Source organism: Leptonotus elevatus, chromosome 22 (genome assembly GCF_054856555.1).
Source record: "Leptonotus elevatus isolate MCC_2025b chromosome 22, RoL_Lele_1.0, whole genome shotgun sequence".
NCBI classification, from domain to species: domain Eukaryota; kingdom Metazoa; phylum Chordata; class Actinopteri; order Syngnathiformes; family Syngnathidae; genus Leptonotus; species Leptonotus elevatus.
The window spans coordinates 5,409,341-5,426,950 of NC_141260.1; the positions used below are offsets into that span (position 1 = coordinate 5,409,341).

General features: G+C 39.6%; 1 protein-coding gene across 1 annotated transcript; it reads right to left on the minus strand.

The window, feature by feature from the left end:
* Window positions 1-10,575: 10,575 nt before the first annotated feature.
* LOC147155441 (uncharacterized) lies at window positions 10,576-12,051 on the minus strand (the record flags this gene model as incomplete). The annotated part of the gene is made up of 1 exon (XM_086066705.1): window positions 10,576-12,051. A coding segment is annotated over one exon (696 nt), but the record flags the coding sequence as incomplete, so codon positions are not given.
* Window positions 12,052-17,610: the final 5,559 nt, after the last annotated feature.

The following is a 17,610-nucleotide window of genomic DNA, read 5'->3' on the forward strand; positions in this document are numbered from 1 at the left end:
GCACAAGGGTGGAAGTGCAATTATTGGGGCGCAACCTATATGTCGCAACAGTAACCGTAAACAGCGTTACAGAAGTTGGAAGTCCGTGGCATGTAGCCCATATCTGCTACTATACGCGCTGGTTGCTATAAATCAATTAAAATATATACTTTTTTTTTTATTAACTAGTAATTGACATTTGATTATTTTCCAGTAGAAAACCTGACGATTTCTCACCGCACACTTGTTAAAAATCACAGGGTTAACAGATAAAAGTCATTTTAAGCATAGCAATTTTTTTGTCAAATTACTTCTTTTTTAAACTCCTGTCACAGTCACCTGTCTATGAACATTTGGCTTTTTCGGTGGAACTGTCAAGTTTGTCTTATGAAAATTCTATTCATTTGATTCCATATTTTCCATAGACGAAGGATGATTGTGAAGACGAAACGGTCCCGACAGCAGAACATGATTTAGAAGTAATTAGTGAGGTAAGCAATCCGTGTATTTGTGTAACAGTAGTGTGTTTATTCAAATGTCATGATCTGCTATACTTTGTTCTATATTGTATTCAACAGTTATGTTACTTCTACTTTATGAAACCATGTCTCTATATGCTTGGTACTTTTAGGACTCCTGTCCAATTTGTGGAAATATATTTCCTGCGGAAATTGTTGCATACCATGCAAGTTCATGTGGTGACAGGTATGACAGACGTAAATATAGAGATATCAAAACTGCATGAGAATATGCACAAAATACTACAATTAATTTATTACTTATAATGGTGCTTGAAATGTAAAGCGTAAATTTCCCCTTAGGGGTAGAGTTCGCCAGTCGGCGAGCTGGCGGACTCAGTAACAGGGGTTAACTTTCACAAAGAACGCTGGGGTGACGACCGGGGCCTTCCCCCGCTGGGCCTGGGGTTCGGGGGTGTCGGCCGCCCTCCGGTGCCCCCATCTCCTCCTTCTGCCCCCGGTGTTCCGTCCCTCCACACGGCGGGGGGTGGGGTGGGCGCGGCTGCCCTCTCCGCTCCGCTGTCCGGCCCCTCTTCGGCGCCGGTGGTCCCCGGGGGCTGGGGGTCGGGGGTTGGGGGGCTGCCGGTTGGTCGGGGTGGGGTCGGGGGAGGGCTTTGTTGGGGGGGGGGGGCGGTGGTGGGGGTTGCGGGGTGTGGGGGTGGTGGGGTGTCTGGGGGATTGGGGACCTGGGGGCGGCTGGGGCTGGGTTGGGGTGGGTGGCGGGGTGGATGGGGGGCGGGGGGTCGTGGGGGGTGCGGGGGTTGGGGGCCGGTGGGGTGCCTGGCGGGCCTGCAGTGCCCCGTTCTGCTGCGTTGGGTCGGGGGCGCGGGCCGTGTTGGGGCGGGGGGCGCTCCTGCACCTGGGATTGCTCTTCGACCGGTGGCCCTGGCGGGGCCCGGGGGTCGTCCTTTGGCGCTGCCGCGGCCTGGGGGGCCCTGAGGTGTTGCGCTTGCTCTGTTCCGGCAGGGGTCGACGGCTCCCCTCTTTGGTGGAGATTTTCAAGCATGCCAGATCCACCACACCAGCATCTACCGAAACTCAGACACAATCTGTTTCCTCCTCAGGTCATTGAATCGGTGGAGGCTGGTGTCTGTGGATCTCACTCGGCTTCGTCTGTCCTTCCTTCCTTTTCTCGGTCTCTCCTTCGGTCTCTTGAGGCCTCCCTGATTTTATGTTTTTTGGATTTGTTGGGGTCTGGATGTTTCTTGGGTTGGGGAGGAGTTCTGGTGGGTGGTGCCTGGTCGGTGCTGGATTTCACCTTCCTTGGTTTTCTTTGGTCCCCTCGGGTCTCCTGACGGCGGTGTTCGGTTTAGGTGAACGGTATGAGATTTTTTCTAATAGGTTTTTTTGGTGAGCTAACAAATACACGCACACACGCACGCACGCACATACACATACTCACCCACACACACACACAAAAAAAATAAAAAAATAAAAATAAATAAAAATAAATAAAGAGCAATGATGATGACATTTCCGAATGAACAATACTGAGCTCTTTAAGAAAAAAAAAAAAAAAAAAAAAGTAAAGCGTAAATTTCTTCATGTAAATCGTCAGGTACATTTTCAAGATATAAAATTGTACATAATTTGACACATGACCACTGTGTATGAGTTTTCTTTTTTGGATGATGCAAGTGTGATAATCAAACTGTATAAAATGTTTTTTTTTTTCTTAATATGTGTGCTAAAACGTGTGTTCATTCAATCTTTTTCAAGATTTCCATGTGGTAGCTCCACTTCTGCACAATCATATATGCCGAGTGACCACATGACTCAAAGCAGCACTGGTGCATCAGTTATCTGCTCATCACCTGATATAACGACATCAACAGCGACCCTCTCAACAGACAATACCCTTTTACAGTCCAGACCTGATGAAATGGATGAGATGCGTTAGTATTTGTCTAAAAAAAATTATGAATAAATAATGACATGTTTGGTGAAAGTTAAGAAAAACAATCACATTGAAAGATGTTAAAATGCCAATATTCATTACAGTGCTGTAATTTTTTTTCCATCTCACCAAAAATCGAATTACAATTATTGAGTTTGTCATAGACTTGCATATGTCTTTGTTTATTCTACAAATTGGTTATAGGCACAATTTGTAGAGTAGTGAATGTTGTGCAATTCATTACTTTTTAAATTACAACTTCAATTATAATAAACAGTTGTTTTCTTCTATTTTTTGTGTGTTACTACAGCATGGCAAAACGTAGTGGATCCGGAATTAGCAGCTGACCAGTACAGAAGGCAGTGTCTGCAAACCAATGAAGATAAGCCATACCTAAAAATAATAATAGACATTGGAGAAGACGTAATGGACCAGGAAGCCAGAATCCTCACTTTTTACAAGACTCCCAATATAGATTGGGCCAAACCATTTCAAGCTAAACTAAAAGGTGCTGTAAACAAACCTCAATTCAAACATGTTGTTTTTGAGTATTGTATTCGTAACATGTTTTGCTTTTTATATATTTGTAGGGGTGCAGATAAGTAGCATGTTAGTGCGCATGAGCACCAAAATTACAATAATGTAGTAATGTACTTGTTAAACTTATTTTTTTTTCTTTTCTTTTTTAAGTTCACACTTAAAGCTTTCTATGAACAACCGCTAAGACAGCTAGCTTGAGTAGCCTATCTCCCTGGAAACTGATGCATTTGCATGGAGATGTGGCTGAAGGCGTCGTACAAGTGCTGCCAGAAGGACAGTTATCTTCGCATCACTGTACTGTGGCTACGGCAGTCATTCAAAATATGTAATGACACGAAAGTGCTCCATGTTGCATGTTGCATGAATATTTTTATTGTGGGAGTACAATGCTGTAACAACAGCAATCCCACATGAACATATGAAAACATGAAAAATACAAATTTGAAGGCCAGAAAACCCATGACCTGAAAGATGGATGTGATTGCGTGTGTTTTTAGGAGATGTGGCCATTGGAGAAGGGGTTAACAGACACTTCTTCAGTATGATAATGCACAAGTTACAACATGGTTTCAAACTTGATTGCGGTAGGTCTTAAAGAATCCTAAAGACACTGGCCCAACTCCACTAAAGGTTGTTTGTTTAAGTTGCAAGGCAAAATAGAACATAAATGTTAGATAATTGACTCATGATCTTATGAAGGAATTACGTGCACCATCCTGGCAGACAGCTTTAGTTATGGTCAGTGATTATATTGCAAATTATTGTAAATTAATCATTCAGCAAATACAAGTTATCATTCAGCTATACTATGAATAACTAACAGACAGCATAGCCATAACACATGACAAATCTGTCAATCTAAAGATTAATACACAATCATAGGCAGGAAATTGCAATCATGTGGTTATTATAACCGTATTGAACATAAAATGGCAAACCCCATTAACATTTTTTTTAATTTTTTATAGGAACCGCATGCGACACTGTGCTGTTTGAAGGCCAACCAGATCATTTAATTCCTGCCACTTCCCAAGTATTTGCACAGAATGACCTGTTTGTCATGGCAGGAAGAATGATTGGGCATTCTTTCCTTCATGGGGGCCCTTGTCTGTTAGGTATTAGCCCAGCAGTAATTCATGTGTTGCTTGGTAAATCACCACAGACAGCGACAATCATGTTAGAAGATGTGGCAGACATGGACATCGGGGAGACCATACGCCCGGTAAGTACGGTAAAGTGCAAGGTTATCCATTGGAAAACATTGTCATTCAATGAAAAAATATGGACTATACTTTTACTTTTTAAATGTAATTTATTGGAAATAAATGTGCGGTATTTTCTTTTTAAAGCTGTTTGAGAATCAAGAATCTGCTGGAAAGGAAGAAACAAGTGAAAAAAGAGGACTCAATGAGTGTCAGACAACGGCTGTTAATGACCTGGCATTGGCATGGGACATGCCTATATTAACGGCTAGTAACAGCACCTGGCTCCTTCACAATCTACTTCAGCATGCAGTAAGTGTGGCTGACTAGCGTTATATCCATCAAAAGTTGTCCTACTTAAGTGTCTCCTATCTAACAGTATATCATGCTTTGATAAATGTACATTTTACACATTACCTCTGTATATGTAACTGGATAGCCGATAGGCCAATTCCATATTATTACTCTCAATAAATGTTTCTCGGCATACAATTGTTAACTTTGTATACATTTTTACTGTTTTACTTTATATTTTAACCATTTTGTAATTAGTTATAGCTGTGTAGATGTAGGTATAATTATGTTAACTCAGTATGGCTGAATGAATAGAAATATATTCTTATCTGTGTCGGAAGGGAGTCAGGCTTATTGTTATTGTATTTTTTCTAATCTGATTTATACCCATGGGAACGGATTCTCTTGTATTCATTCAGTTGTAACCAGGTGTGTTGTGAGCTGACTTTTCTATGAACCCTCTTTTGAATAAATAATGATGTGGGCTGGAGAGAAGACACATTTGAACAGAGCACTGCTTGGGTGACTTCAATTGTGTGATCAGAAGCTTCTGAAAAATATTCACCTTTGCAAGGGGACTTCTTCACCAGGATCTCACCATTCAGTTAATTGAACACGCAAAGAGTACAATACTTAATATTGTCTACTCTAACACAATCCTATAGGAGGATCTTTGATGAAAAATGTTTGCGCATGCGCGGTTGGTTGTGTGACAGAAAATGATAGCGGGCTCAGTCGCGCTGTATAGATGAGACGTAAAACAATATCGCCCATTTCAAGGCGACGAACAAGTCAGGGTGGCTGTTGATCATGCTTTGGAACACCTGAATAAGACTGAAAAAGAAATATGACTTAGTGTTTTTTTATAGTTATTGCACAAACTCGATTTCTTCGTTTTTTAAATCCTCTCCAAATAACAAATCTACCCTGTCAGCATCAACTGGAAACCAGGCTTTGAGCATCAAATTATACCCTCCTGATATCTCGCAGCCATCACAATATGTCACAATGAACATTATGTCACACACGATCCTCGAATATATTTACCGTATTGAAATTGGAGAACATTTGATTTACGATGTTTATAAATTTATTAAACATAAACAAGAGGACTTCAGACATTTTACAACTTGCCTTAAATACATGTATATATTATATGCTTAATGAGGGTTGTAGGAGGAAAATTGTAAATTTTTTAATAAATGAATTATAACTAACTCAACAAAAGATGCCTCTGCCAAATCTAATATTGGGGTCTAAAGAACTGAGCGATAAAAGAAAAAAGGGGTCGTCAAAGCAGCACATACTGTCCAGTGTCCACTTGTTAAAAAAATTGTGACCACCTTGCCACACCTGCCTCCCGGCCCAACACTAAGAGCCTAGGAGCTGTATATGTCTAATCTGTATGTATACCTATAGTATATATAGTAGTCTTCTCTCAGGATGGGAGAGGTAAGATGGTCGCCCTGTGGCTTCAATGGCTTGCACGGTGTGTATGGGCGATCGGCTGTACAGCAATATATACAGACCAGTGTTTGAATGTGCACAGAGTAATAATTGAATTGAATTTACTGCATGTATATATTTACTTGGAGTCCCTTCATCCATACCTCACTCACCCCTGTGATACTTTAGGGTGCTCGGCCGAAACTCCCGCCAACTCAAACAGCTGAAGCAAGGACTAAAAGAAACCCTCATTATGCTGTTATTGGAGTCTCGACCCGATGCAGTGGCATCAGTTTTTCCAACAGAAACAAAGTCTGAGTGCAGTGTGGAGGTATTCAATGAAGCATGTCTAGGATTCTAAAATGTCTGTAATTTTCAAAATAAATTTTTTTGCATGGGAATTAACTGGAATTTATGGGAATGCAAACGGAATTCATTAGGTCAAGATTGACCAGATAACTTAATTACACTTTTTTTTAAAGGTTGTGCGAGTTTGAGTGAGCCTGCTCATGGGCATGTTGGGGGGAAGGTTAGGGTTTTCTTTGTGCTGTACTATGGATGTTTTACTCACTCAACGCTTTTGAGTTGCAATGTAATGTATGAAAGGAGCTATATCAATTTTGATTTGATGTGACAGTCTGGCAAAACAAAAAAATATTTATTTTTTCATTAGGGTTAGTTCAAGGTTGCAAAGATGTTTGCCAGACCCACCACCCATCCATCCATTTATTACCGCTAATCCGGAGTCGGATTCACGGGGGCAGCAGCTTTAGGAGGGAAGCCCAGACCTCCTCAGCCACTTGAACCAGTTCCTCCGGCTGGATCCCAAGGCGTTCCCAGGCCAGCCCAGAGACATAGTCTCTCCAGCATGTCCTGGGTCGTCCCCGGGGTCTGCCGCCGGTGGGACATGCCCGGAACACCTCTCCAGGAAGGCGTCCAGGAGGCTTCCGAACCAGATACCCGAGCCCCCTTAACTGGCTCCTTTCCACGCGGAGGAACAGCGGCTCGACCCTGAGTCCCTCCCGGATGACTGAGCTTCTCACCAAATCTCTTAAGGGAAAGCCCGGACACCCAACGGAAGAAACTCATTTCGGCCGCTGTGTGGCAGACACTCGCAAAGAAATTTCAACATGTTCATTATTCCTTTGCGATTTACATAGAATGTTTGGTGCCGTAAATATACTTTGCAAGTGTCTTGAGAACATCTTTGCAACCTTAGAATAAATAATAATTAAAAACTGACAACAAAGAAAAACTCGCTACATGCACAGTCCCTTGCATGCAAACCTTTGACGCACAGTTAGATACAACCTTTAAGCCCATATCCAAATGAGAGGGAGAGTGTTTGCTTAGGGTTAGGGTTATATTATTGAATATTCGTCATCATATGTTCAGTTATGCAAACATTTTTAATGTTTTTTCCTTGTTCCAAGGAAATTTTGATTTGGAATCATTTTCAGTGAACAATTCCAACCTTGAACAAAGTCTGATGAGAAATCAACAATCACATGTTCTCCTCAGCAGGATACACATTTCATTGTTAGGCTGTTGAGACCACAACATCAGCCTTCACACAATTAACACCCCATGTGTGGATTGACCATATGTATAAATTAGAGAGAAAATTGTAAAATAGAATGAATTGGTTCAATGCCAACTATGGTGCCATAATGATTGTCTCATTTGCTGTCCTAGGTTGTTTTGGACCTAATCAAATGGCCTGAGGAATCTGGGTTGGACGATGAAGATGGTTACTCCGTTGACTGTAGATGTAGAATAATGGGGTACTTGCGTCAGTTTGTGAGGACAGGTAAATTACATGTTGATATTTGTGCACATTTTGTAATGCATAAATGCAGATTTTCAAATGTGGTTGAAAATCAAGGTTTTTTTAACCATTTTTTCTTGTTTATGAACACAAGTTGTATTATGAGTATTAAGCATAAGCATACACATATTGCTACAAGGCAGAATTTTAATTTATAGATACATCTGTGATTTGATTTTCTTAAATGATCATCCTCTAGCAGGGATCACTTTTTTTCCCAGATGTTGCAGAACCTGTTTTTTTCTCAAAAAAATACATAAATTAAATTATAAAAACAGTAATCTAATTGATTATTGTTACTTAATAGCATGCACAACTTAATTCCACTTTTTTTCTCCTTTTTTTTAGAGTCTCAAGAGAATCTTAAAAGACTCCTGAAGTTCTGGGTGGGATGGGAGATACCCATGCCAGATATGAAAGTGGAGGTGGTGAGAGCCGAACATCCCACATCTTCTACATGCTTCCAAAACTTAAAGTTACCTGGCCACTACAGCCATTACACAGAATTCAGTGACCATTTAAAGAACTGCATCGCCACAACTGATACTGGTTTTGGTTTGGTATAGATCAAAATCTTTATTTCATTACTTTAAATAATGTAGTTCTGATGTTTTGCTAGATAGGTTCTTATTACAGTTCATTGTCAATTTGTACGAAAAGACAATTCAAATAACTATCAGCGTTTTAGTGTAGTTTGCAGCACAATCAATGAACCAAATTGTTATGTCAGTGTCAATAAAGAGTCTGCTTGCTGATTGAATAGTTTCTTTTTAAATATACATTTACTGTAAATGAATGTGCTCCACTTTTAACAGGTTGTTTTCTTAAAGTGTAAGCAATTAAAAAAAAATAATAATAATAATACAAACTTTATATAGCACTAAATTATAAAATGTAATTTAGTGCAGGCAGTTTTAAACAAATAACAGCCCAGAAGCGCTTGGCTAGACCCTACACATAGTTTATACTGTGCATGTAGTTCACTGCAGCCAAATAATGGTCTACTCCCATGCGTGTAGAAGGTCCTGCTGGATCCACAGCAGCATGGAGTCCAGCCAGTTCTTGAGGTGTCAAAGGGCAGTCAGTTTCAGGCACATAGACACAAGAGTCGGTGTTGCTGGACACAAGGCCACTACTCTCCCAGTTTATCAGGGGGATGTTCAAATCCTGTAGTTGATATGAAAAACAATTCATTGTCTACTGTTTAAAGTAAGTTTTGCTTACCAATTTTTTAAAAGTACTTACAACATCATTAGACTCTTGTACATTATAGTGCAGTCCCATGTGCCACAGTTGGTTCGGGGTACGATTTCCCTCGCTGCTCATGGGATGACTGTCCCAGCCATCTTTAAAAACATCAAGCTGGGCTTGTAAGCGAGGAATGAAGACATAATGGCAGCAGAAAAGGTGAACACTGCTGGACAGGTCCAGGAGATCATCTTCCTCCATTTGGTGCAACGCAGCATAGTAGAGGCAAGTGACTGCTGTGTAGACATCTCGCCAAAGACGTTCAATTCTGTAATGTCAATGTAATTGTGCCCCCCCCCCCTTTTTTTTTTAATTAAAGAAGACATTTTAAACCATGTAAAAAAGTGAATCATATTTGGACAAACAAGCAACTGGGTGCAACAATTAATCAACTACTTGGCTATCCAATTAATTATTTAATCATTTTTGAGAGCATGTTTGAATTGTTCTAAATCCTTTTAAATTTAAGCATTTCAATGGCAAATGTTTTTTTTCTATTATCAACAAAAAAGTAGTTTAAAATGATAAATGCAGTTTCATAAATGAAACAAACATTCCATTAATTTCAAGTAATGAGAAAGTAAGGGTGATTAAAAAAAAGAACATAGCAGAATTCTTTACCTTTATTTTGTACATTATTACTATTTGTATGTGTTGGAATGTCACCTTTGAAAATTAGATGTTGCATCTCAAGGGGATATCCTATAAAGCTACAAATCAAATGAAAATTTAAAATCATGCGATATTGCAAAAATGAAAAACTGTAGCTTGGACTTGTGTCGTAAATAGATTCAAGTTTTTAGGTTTTACAAGTGTTAGTGTTTACCACTGGCAGTACAGACAACCGTAAGTTGCCAATGTTGATTGCAACTGTTACTTGGTCTTTCATGTAATTGATATTTGATGGAAGTGGTGGAACATAAACTTTGTCTTTAACATACCACCACAAGAAGAAAAAAATAAAATCAAACACACAGAGGTTCTGCCAGGCCAATTACAGCCATCGACTGCTAAGTGAAGTTTTCATTCAGTTCATTCTTTTCTCTTTTTCAAATAGGCTAGATGTTGCCCGTGCTGCTGGTGGTGGCCACATTAACCACTTCAAAAACAAGAATAATTTGAATGTATTTACATGTGTCTAACCGGAAGTTTTCTGTGTTGTTGTTATTATTATTTTTTAATATTGCATAGATTTTGGCGTATTATTTTTTCTTTTTTTTTTACTCACCCTGTAAACTTACAAGGTTATGAATGTGGTAGTTCCATAAAAATGAAGTGTCTTCTAAAGTACCTCTGATTATGCACACTTTTCCCTGCAATGAAGCTGTTTTTGCCAACTCCTCTTGTGGAGAACATCAGCTGGGCTACATCCACATTTTCCACCCCATGGTCACCACGAACCCTTAAGAAAATGTAACAAAAATGAGAACTCCTATTAATTATGCATTACACTTCACTGAAACGAAAACCTTAAAACAAGTCAATGGTTAGAACAGGTAGATTTACACTATTAAGGGTAGGATAGGCTAGGTGATGATGTCTGACTAACCTTTGAGGTAAGCCATACTTCTCAACAGCTTCATTAAAGAAGGCAAGGGTTGTGGAGGCTCTGTTATTATTTGCAACAGCAAGATACATTATCTATGTGAGAAGAATGGAATTGTCCCATTGTGACTTCAAACAACTGTACTTTTTATTTTCAAATGATCAAAGTACGTTAACAATAACAATATCAATTTTAAGTGTCAATTTCAAAGCTCTTAACAAATACAATTTCAATAACCTTTAACAGTCATGTAGTAGTTAAAACAGGATTATATTTAAAAAGGTAAAATGCAACAATAATACTCAATGCAATTGGTGTAATGGCACTTGAGAATATCTCATTCTCTACCTTGCATCTGTTTTAAGAGATTCCATAAGAAATGAGTCTTTATAAAATGTCAACAAAGAAAACATGTAATCTAATTCTCAGACAAAGAGTGCCAGCGAAGTCTTAGCATAAAGTCACAGGTAACATGATGGAGTTTTGATTTGTTACTGTAAGTGCAATTAAAGCTTTTCAACTAAAATGACTGTAAGTAAGAGTATTACAGTACTATTATGTTACCATTGAAGAATACAAATGCAAAGGTGCTCCCAAAGAAAATGAAACCGATTTCTGAGGTAGCCATCCTAAACTAGTACTACAATCTGAAGGTCTTCAAAAACAAAAAACAACTAATCACAATTGAAATGCCTGATTCAATGACAAAAAGTTTAGACGTTTAAAGGGAATATCCAATTATTTATACCTTCCTTGAGAAACCATCGATTCCTCCAAATATCACCATATTGTACCTTCAATGACATTTGAGATAAAGAAAAACATTAGGTATTATCACTTTTTTGCACATAGTTAAGTCATGTACAGGTAATATGTTTTGATTTGAAAAACATAACCAACCTTATAAGTTTGTGGTTTGTGTCTATATGCATCAGCGATCTTGGGCCTGGGACAGAGTATGTTCTGCGAACAACACACCTCAATGCTGACATTCTCAGCACAATTCCTGCTGTGTCAACCCTATGCATCGATGCACGAATCCTCTGCCACTGTACACGATGCCCCTGTGCCCGCAACAATCCCATCATTAATCTGTACCCAGCATGTGGGTTGCAGTGGTGTGTTTGTGACACCAGGTTGTCAAGCTCATCATTAGTCAGTTGACCGTACAAGGCCCTAACAGACATAGCCCAGCTGTTCATGTTTCTCTGCAGCGTCCACCGAGAAACTCCTAAAAGTCTGGCAATGTACGCTGCAGATAGCCCTATGCTGAGGAGCTCCGAAACATATTCCCTACATATTAAAATTTTTGGACAACCAGGTTTTGTTCTCCCCACAGGAACCGTTACATGAAGCTCCATTTCATCTTGGGCAGAGAGTAGACCATGCACATCAGTAAGGGCTTCATACACTTGCTGAGGGATCTGAATTTGGTTAGCTAGTGCACTCAGTAAAACCATGTCCTGTGAAATTATAAATTGTAGATAGTCCAGGTCCAGAGGGGCACGCTCAAGGGCAGCCGATAGTCTGTTATGGAGTTCGGGCCAGTAAAAGATTCAGCAGCAGTTCCTAGAGAGAAATATAGGGTGTCCATAACATGTTTACAATTTTTAAAACAATATATTACAAAGGCAGTTGTTGAGATGTCTTAAACAGATTTGTTTTATTTTAACCAGTGTTTGTTAATTAAAGTATTCATTCATATTGAATTTATTTGTTTCAGATACTGTGTTGATGGATGGTAAACCTGCAGCAAACATGGCAACAAATCGAGTACCGTTTTCATGTGCTTGGTGTAAATGATGATGCCCATATAGAGGTCTATTAAATTAAGTTTAAAAAAAAACTCACACAAATGAAGGTACTTAAAATATCTCAAAATTGTTATAATTGTAAAGAGACTTTTGGGACACTCTGTATAGGTCGTGTGTAATGTGCATTATTATTGATTACATTATTATGCAAACAGGAAGAAATAATAACAAAAAACACACCATTAATGTCAAGACAGTAGCGATATTCCGCTCACCTGCTGCTGCAGCGAAGAGCTGTTGCTCTGATCGGTCATTTTTCTAGAAGGCAAAACAAGATAAAGAACACTATGGAGTCAAATGTGTACATACATAACATCGATTGGGTGCATCTTCCCTCCAGTACCTGTCAATGGCGCATATGTGAGCTACATGAATTCGTTTGTTAGCCAGCTAACTAATACAAGAAATAACAATTTTAACCAACACAGGGGAGCAGCGCACTGCACCATTCTTGGCATATAATGAAGTAGTTTAGTTGTTCATTGTTGTCATATAGCCACAATATTCCAAAGCATGAGATGCAATTACGTCCGTGGCGCCAGAAATGACGATAATGACTAGACTGCTTTAGCATGAAATCAAATGCCAGCTAGCTAGAAAGCTAAATATGTGATGCTAATCATAAAAACAGGTTGGATGACCATCGTTTAAACAACAATATTTGAAAGAATGATGAAGTAACATAATACTTACCTTGTCATAGCAAAAACCAAAAGAGACTGAAGTATTCTTAATATGTATGTTGGTTGGCGACGATGTGTCCTGCTTGTATCCTTCCGCGAGTCCCGCCACCGTCGTTCGCTAAACCAATGAGGTTGCGCTCCAATCCGCTCAAATCCTTCTCACTTGATTGGTCAAAACAACCCTTCATTACACCAGAGCCCGCCCCCTTCTTTACGAGTACAAATCACGGCGCTCTACAAGTACAAATTAGTTTTGCTCCATTTGTAGCGCGACAAATGGAGCAAAACTCACGTCACTGAACAGCAGCAGAAAACCCACTTGTGACTCCTAGTGGCGACTTCTTTGACTACAAGTTGTCATTTCTACAGGTACAAATCACAACTTTTACAGATACAAATTTATAGTTTTTGTACAGGTACAAATACATTTTTGTACAGATACAAATCATGACTTTTACAGGTACAAATTTGTTTTTACCGATACAAATTTGTTTTACACATACACATTTTTTTTTTACAGGTACAAATTTCTTTTACAGACACAAAATTTTTTTTTACAGGCACACATTTTTTTTACAGATACAAATCACGACTTTTACAGATACAAATTTAGACTTTTTTTCTACAGGTACAAATTTTTTGCACAAGTTAGTTTTGCACCATATTTACCTCCATATTTGAACGTTGTGTTATCCGGCTGCTGTTTTAACAAGATAGGTAAAGTTAAGTGCTAGACATGGTAGCCTACATGCTAACTACACCTGCTAGCGCTAGCTAGAGCTAGCAGATCTCACTTTAAGGTTTTAATGTGCAGTAAAAGAAAACAAAAACAAAGAAAAGTTTGAGTAGGCTCTAAATCTCAATTGTGTATAGCCCTCGTTGCTACAATATACAGTAAGGCTTTTGTCTCGTCTATCGTCGTCGTGGTGGGGGTGGGGGAGGGGGGCGTCGGTTGTTGAGTGGCGTGTCCTGCTCGATCGTGTAGCGGAGCGGCGCCGATGAGGGATTTTGGAAGTATTTTACACTGTTAAATGACCTTCATTGATTGACTACAGCACACATTTGTAAATTGTCAAAGCTGCCTTTATTTTCCCCCTTGAAAGATTACCGTTGGTTTCTGTAGCGATCGTTTTTTTCACGGCCATCCAGAATATCCATCCATTTTGCCAAACCGTTTCACCTCATGGAAATTAATCTAAAAGAAAAAAAAAGTAACAATGTTATTACAATACCGTTTTCTTTGTTAATAAGTAAACAAGGAAGTCTATAGTGGATCCATTTTTTCTATTGTTGAGGATTTATTGAAGGCTCTGCTCACCCCATCCATTATTTATAATCAATGAACTATACAATGTGTGATGTTACTATACTTCAATTGATGACGGTTTCTTATTTTTATTACAATGACACCACTGCCTCATTAGACTCAATGTACATTTTTAATGTTTCATACACATCTGAGATTAACTACAAATTTTATCTTGAATCTTTTAGCGATCCGCTGAGCACTGTGCGAATTGGAAAGCTGCTGACCGTGATACTTGGATTTCAAACCTTCAGCACCGCCTTGGACTTCCACCTCATCTACCTGCTTCCATCTTGCCCTCAAACAACATAATACATATATAAGATCTACATCACAGAGTCTAGAACGCAAATACAGCTGAACTTGCACTCAACAGCACATTACAAACACTCTAATATCATTACTTTACTATTTTGTTGTGTTTAAATTGATTTCCTTTTTTACTGCCAGTTTACTTTTGACTTTGTCTTGGGAAGTTTTTTTTCTTTTCTTTTTGCTTACAGTAAAGGTAGCTGTAGCAGCATGCCGCGGAAGGGGAAGCGTTCCGAGGCAGCCAAGCGCCGATGGAAGAAGCTGGACCTTGCTGCTCCGAAACTGAGCCCAAACATCGCACCCCAGCAGGTACTTTGCCTCTATTCAATTCTGCACTTGGCGGTGCTGTATTCTGTGTTGAGTTATTTTGAGTCACACTGCTAGGTCCTCAATGTGCTGTATATTTTGTTTTCAGCCTCGGTCCCCACCCTCTGCCACCAGTGATGGGACCACGATGCAGTCTCCAGTGAACAAGGTACGAGTTTCACGCCATATTTTAGCAAGAGTTTATCATTTTTTTATTACTATTACACTTTTTTTTAATATCCTAAACATTTGCAATGTGTATTTAGAAGGCCAGAGTCCGAACTTCAGCTCCAGCCAGTCGGCTCGCCACTGTGGACGCCCGCTCCCCACCGCATACCTCTACTGTGGCTGCCCACCAGGTATGTTCCACAGCAGGCAAAATGCAATTAACTTTGTTAATGTGCAATACACATTATTTCCGGCTACAAATATAGAGTCAAGCAGAAAAATGTAAAAAGCAGTCTGTGTATTCAAGACACTCAATAGTAATGTAAAAAAATCCTTTATTAAAAATGGACTACCAACATGTTTCAACACAAGATTGTCTTCACCAGGGCATAGTTTGACAAATATAGTGTATGACTGAGCGATATTTGTGCATTGCTTTATTCATGTCAAACTAATTCTGAATTTAATTGTGATGAAGTCTGTTTTTAACAAGATTTCAAAAATTTTACTGATGTCGAAAATAAACTCACTAACATTGATCACAAATTTGTGAGATGCCGAGCCCGGACACAGATATTTCACATGGTTTCTTTTAAGTTACATAGACCAGATGTAAATAATAATAACTAAGACGGTTATATTTAATAACTAATGTTTTGTTTTAGACTTCATGTCTATCTAAACAGTGTATGTCATTGTTTTGTCATAAACATATTTCTATATACTTCCTTTATACTATAATCTAATCTGGTACAATCTGCTGCCTTTCTGCTCATGTATTTGATCAGAAAATTCTAGCAAAATTGAGCAATTGTGACTGTATTTCAGACACAAACAAAAGTATCAGTTAAGTCCTTGAATGTCTTTTGTGATTAAGAATTTCATTAATAAACCTGGCCTGAATTAACATCACTTGTATGTACAAAATACCTGGTCAATTTAAATTGAAACTAATTTAACCATTACAACCCATGTTTGCTTTTTACTCTGCATTATGGTGACTGCACATGCCTACAATTGTGTAATGTCTATGCTTTATGTTTTAGGTGTCCCCTGTTTGTGCCAAGGCTCTGGTACCAGGTCAGTCATAATTTTAATTGCTTTTGCAGCAGTTTTACAATCGATTATTTTAAACAATTCCAATATTTTGCAGGTTCATATACACTCAAAGTGGAACATGTACTTGTACTGTGCATTGTCAGCAATTGAAGTTGAGACTTGACATGGTATTCTGTGTGTGCATCATTTTAGGCAGAGGCACTGGCTGGCGCCACAGAGTTCGGGAATGGCCAGTTTCAGCTGTGACTGGGCGGAGGCACAAACTGGTCATTCCAGCACTGAACCAGGACAACACGGTATGTTTTATAATCAACTCTGCCTTTATAACAAATTAACAACCTTCATTTGTGTCTATTTTTTTAAATTACCTCTTTCCTTTTTTCAATTACTACTTTTTTTTTTTCTTTTGTAATAGTTTGTCCTGGTTGTTGGTGACTCCCACCTGCGAGCCATTGCCGATGGGGTTGTGAAGATGCCGGAGGGACGTTTCTCGTTTGCCGTGATGTCCACCCCGGGTGCCAGGGCCTCCGAGTTGCGTGCTGAGGTGCTGAATGCTGTTCTGCCTCGGTCACCCGAGGTGGTCTGCATTTTGGCTCCCAGCAACAACTTGGGCCGCCCCATCGCTGAGGCAGCGGCTGACTTTGGCCAGTTCTTGCACACCGTCTGCAGCCGCTGGCCCAACGTAAGTTCACACATTTCCTTCATATAGATCATACATTTAAATTTCAAGTATGTACTTGCATATGTCAAATATGTTCTGTTTAAAATACATTTCAGCCTTTTCCCGTAGTTAAACAGTTAATGAATATTGAAGGATGGAATATGAATGAAAGTTCATCTTGCTCCAGATGTATATTTTACAGTTTTAAACTTTGTGCAGGTCGTTGTGCTGGACTTCCCCCCTCGTCTGAACGTCGAGCTGGCCCAGCAGGACCTTCTTCGCCAGGAGTACAACCGGGTGGCAGCACTTATGGGTACGTTTCATGTTGAAAATTGTTTTCACACACAAAGTGTTCTACTTTTCTTTAAGTCACCTCCTGATCTGATTTCATTGGTGTCTCAGCGGGGGACTCTTGGGCTAATGTTTTTTTTTCTTTGTTACTGTAGGTATTCGCTACCTATCTGTTGCTGGCCACTTCCCGCTGTCACATCTTCACTTGTGGTGTAGAGACGGGGTAAGTACATTAATTGCTGCAAAAAACAAACATTTTATTAGTGCTCCTCCTATCAAAAGTATGTTTGTAGATGTATAATATTTTTTCTGATCATGTCTGGAAGGTACACCTCAGTGACAGCGATGGGATGTCGGTGCTTGCGCGGTTGCTGTGGGCTGCCGTCAACCTGCGGATGGAGAGGACTGCACCACCTGCACCGGCTGCTCCTCAGCGTTCACCACCAGCTCGAGTGTTCAGACCAAAAGTGGTTGTTAAGGGTGAGGTCACTGCGCCTCAGCCTTCCAACCCT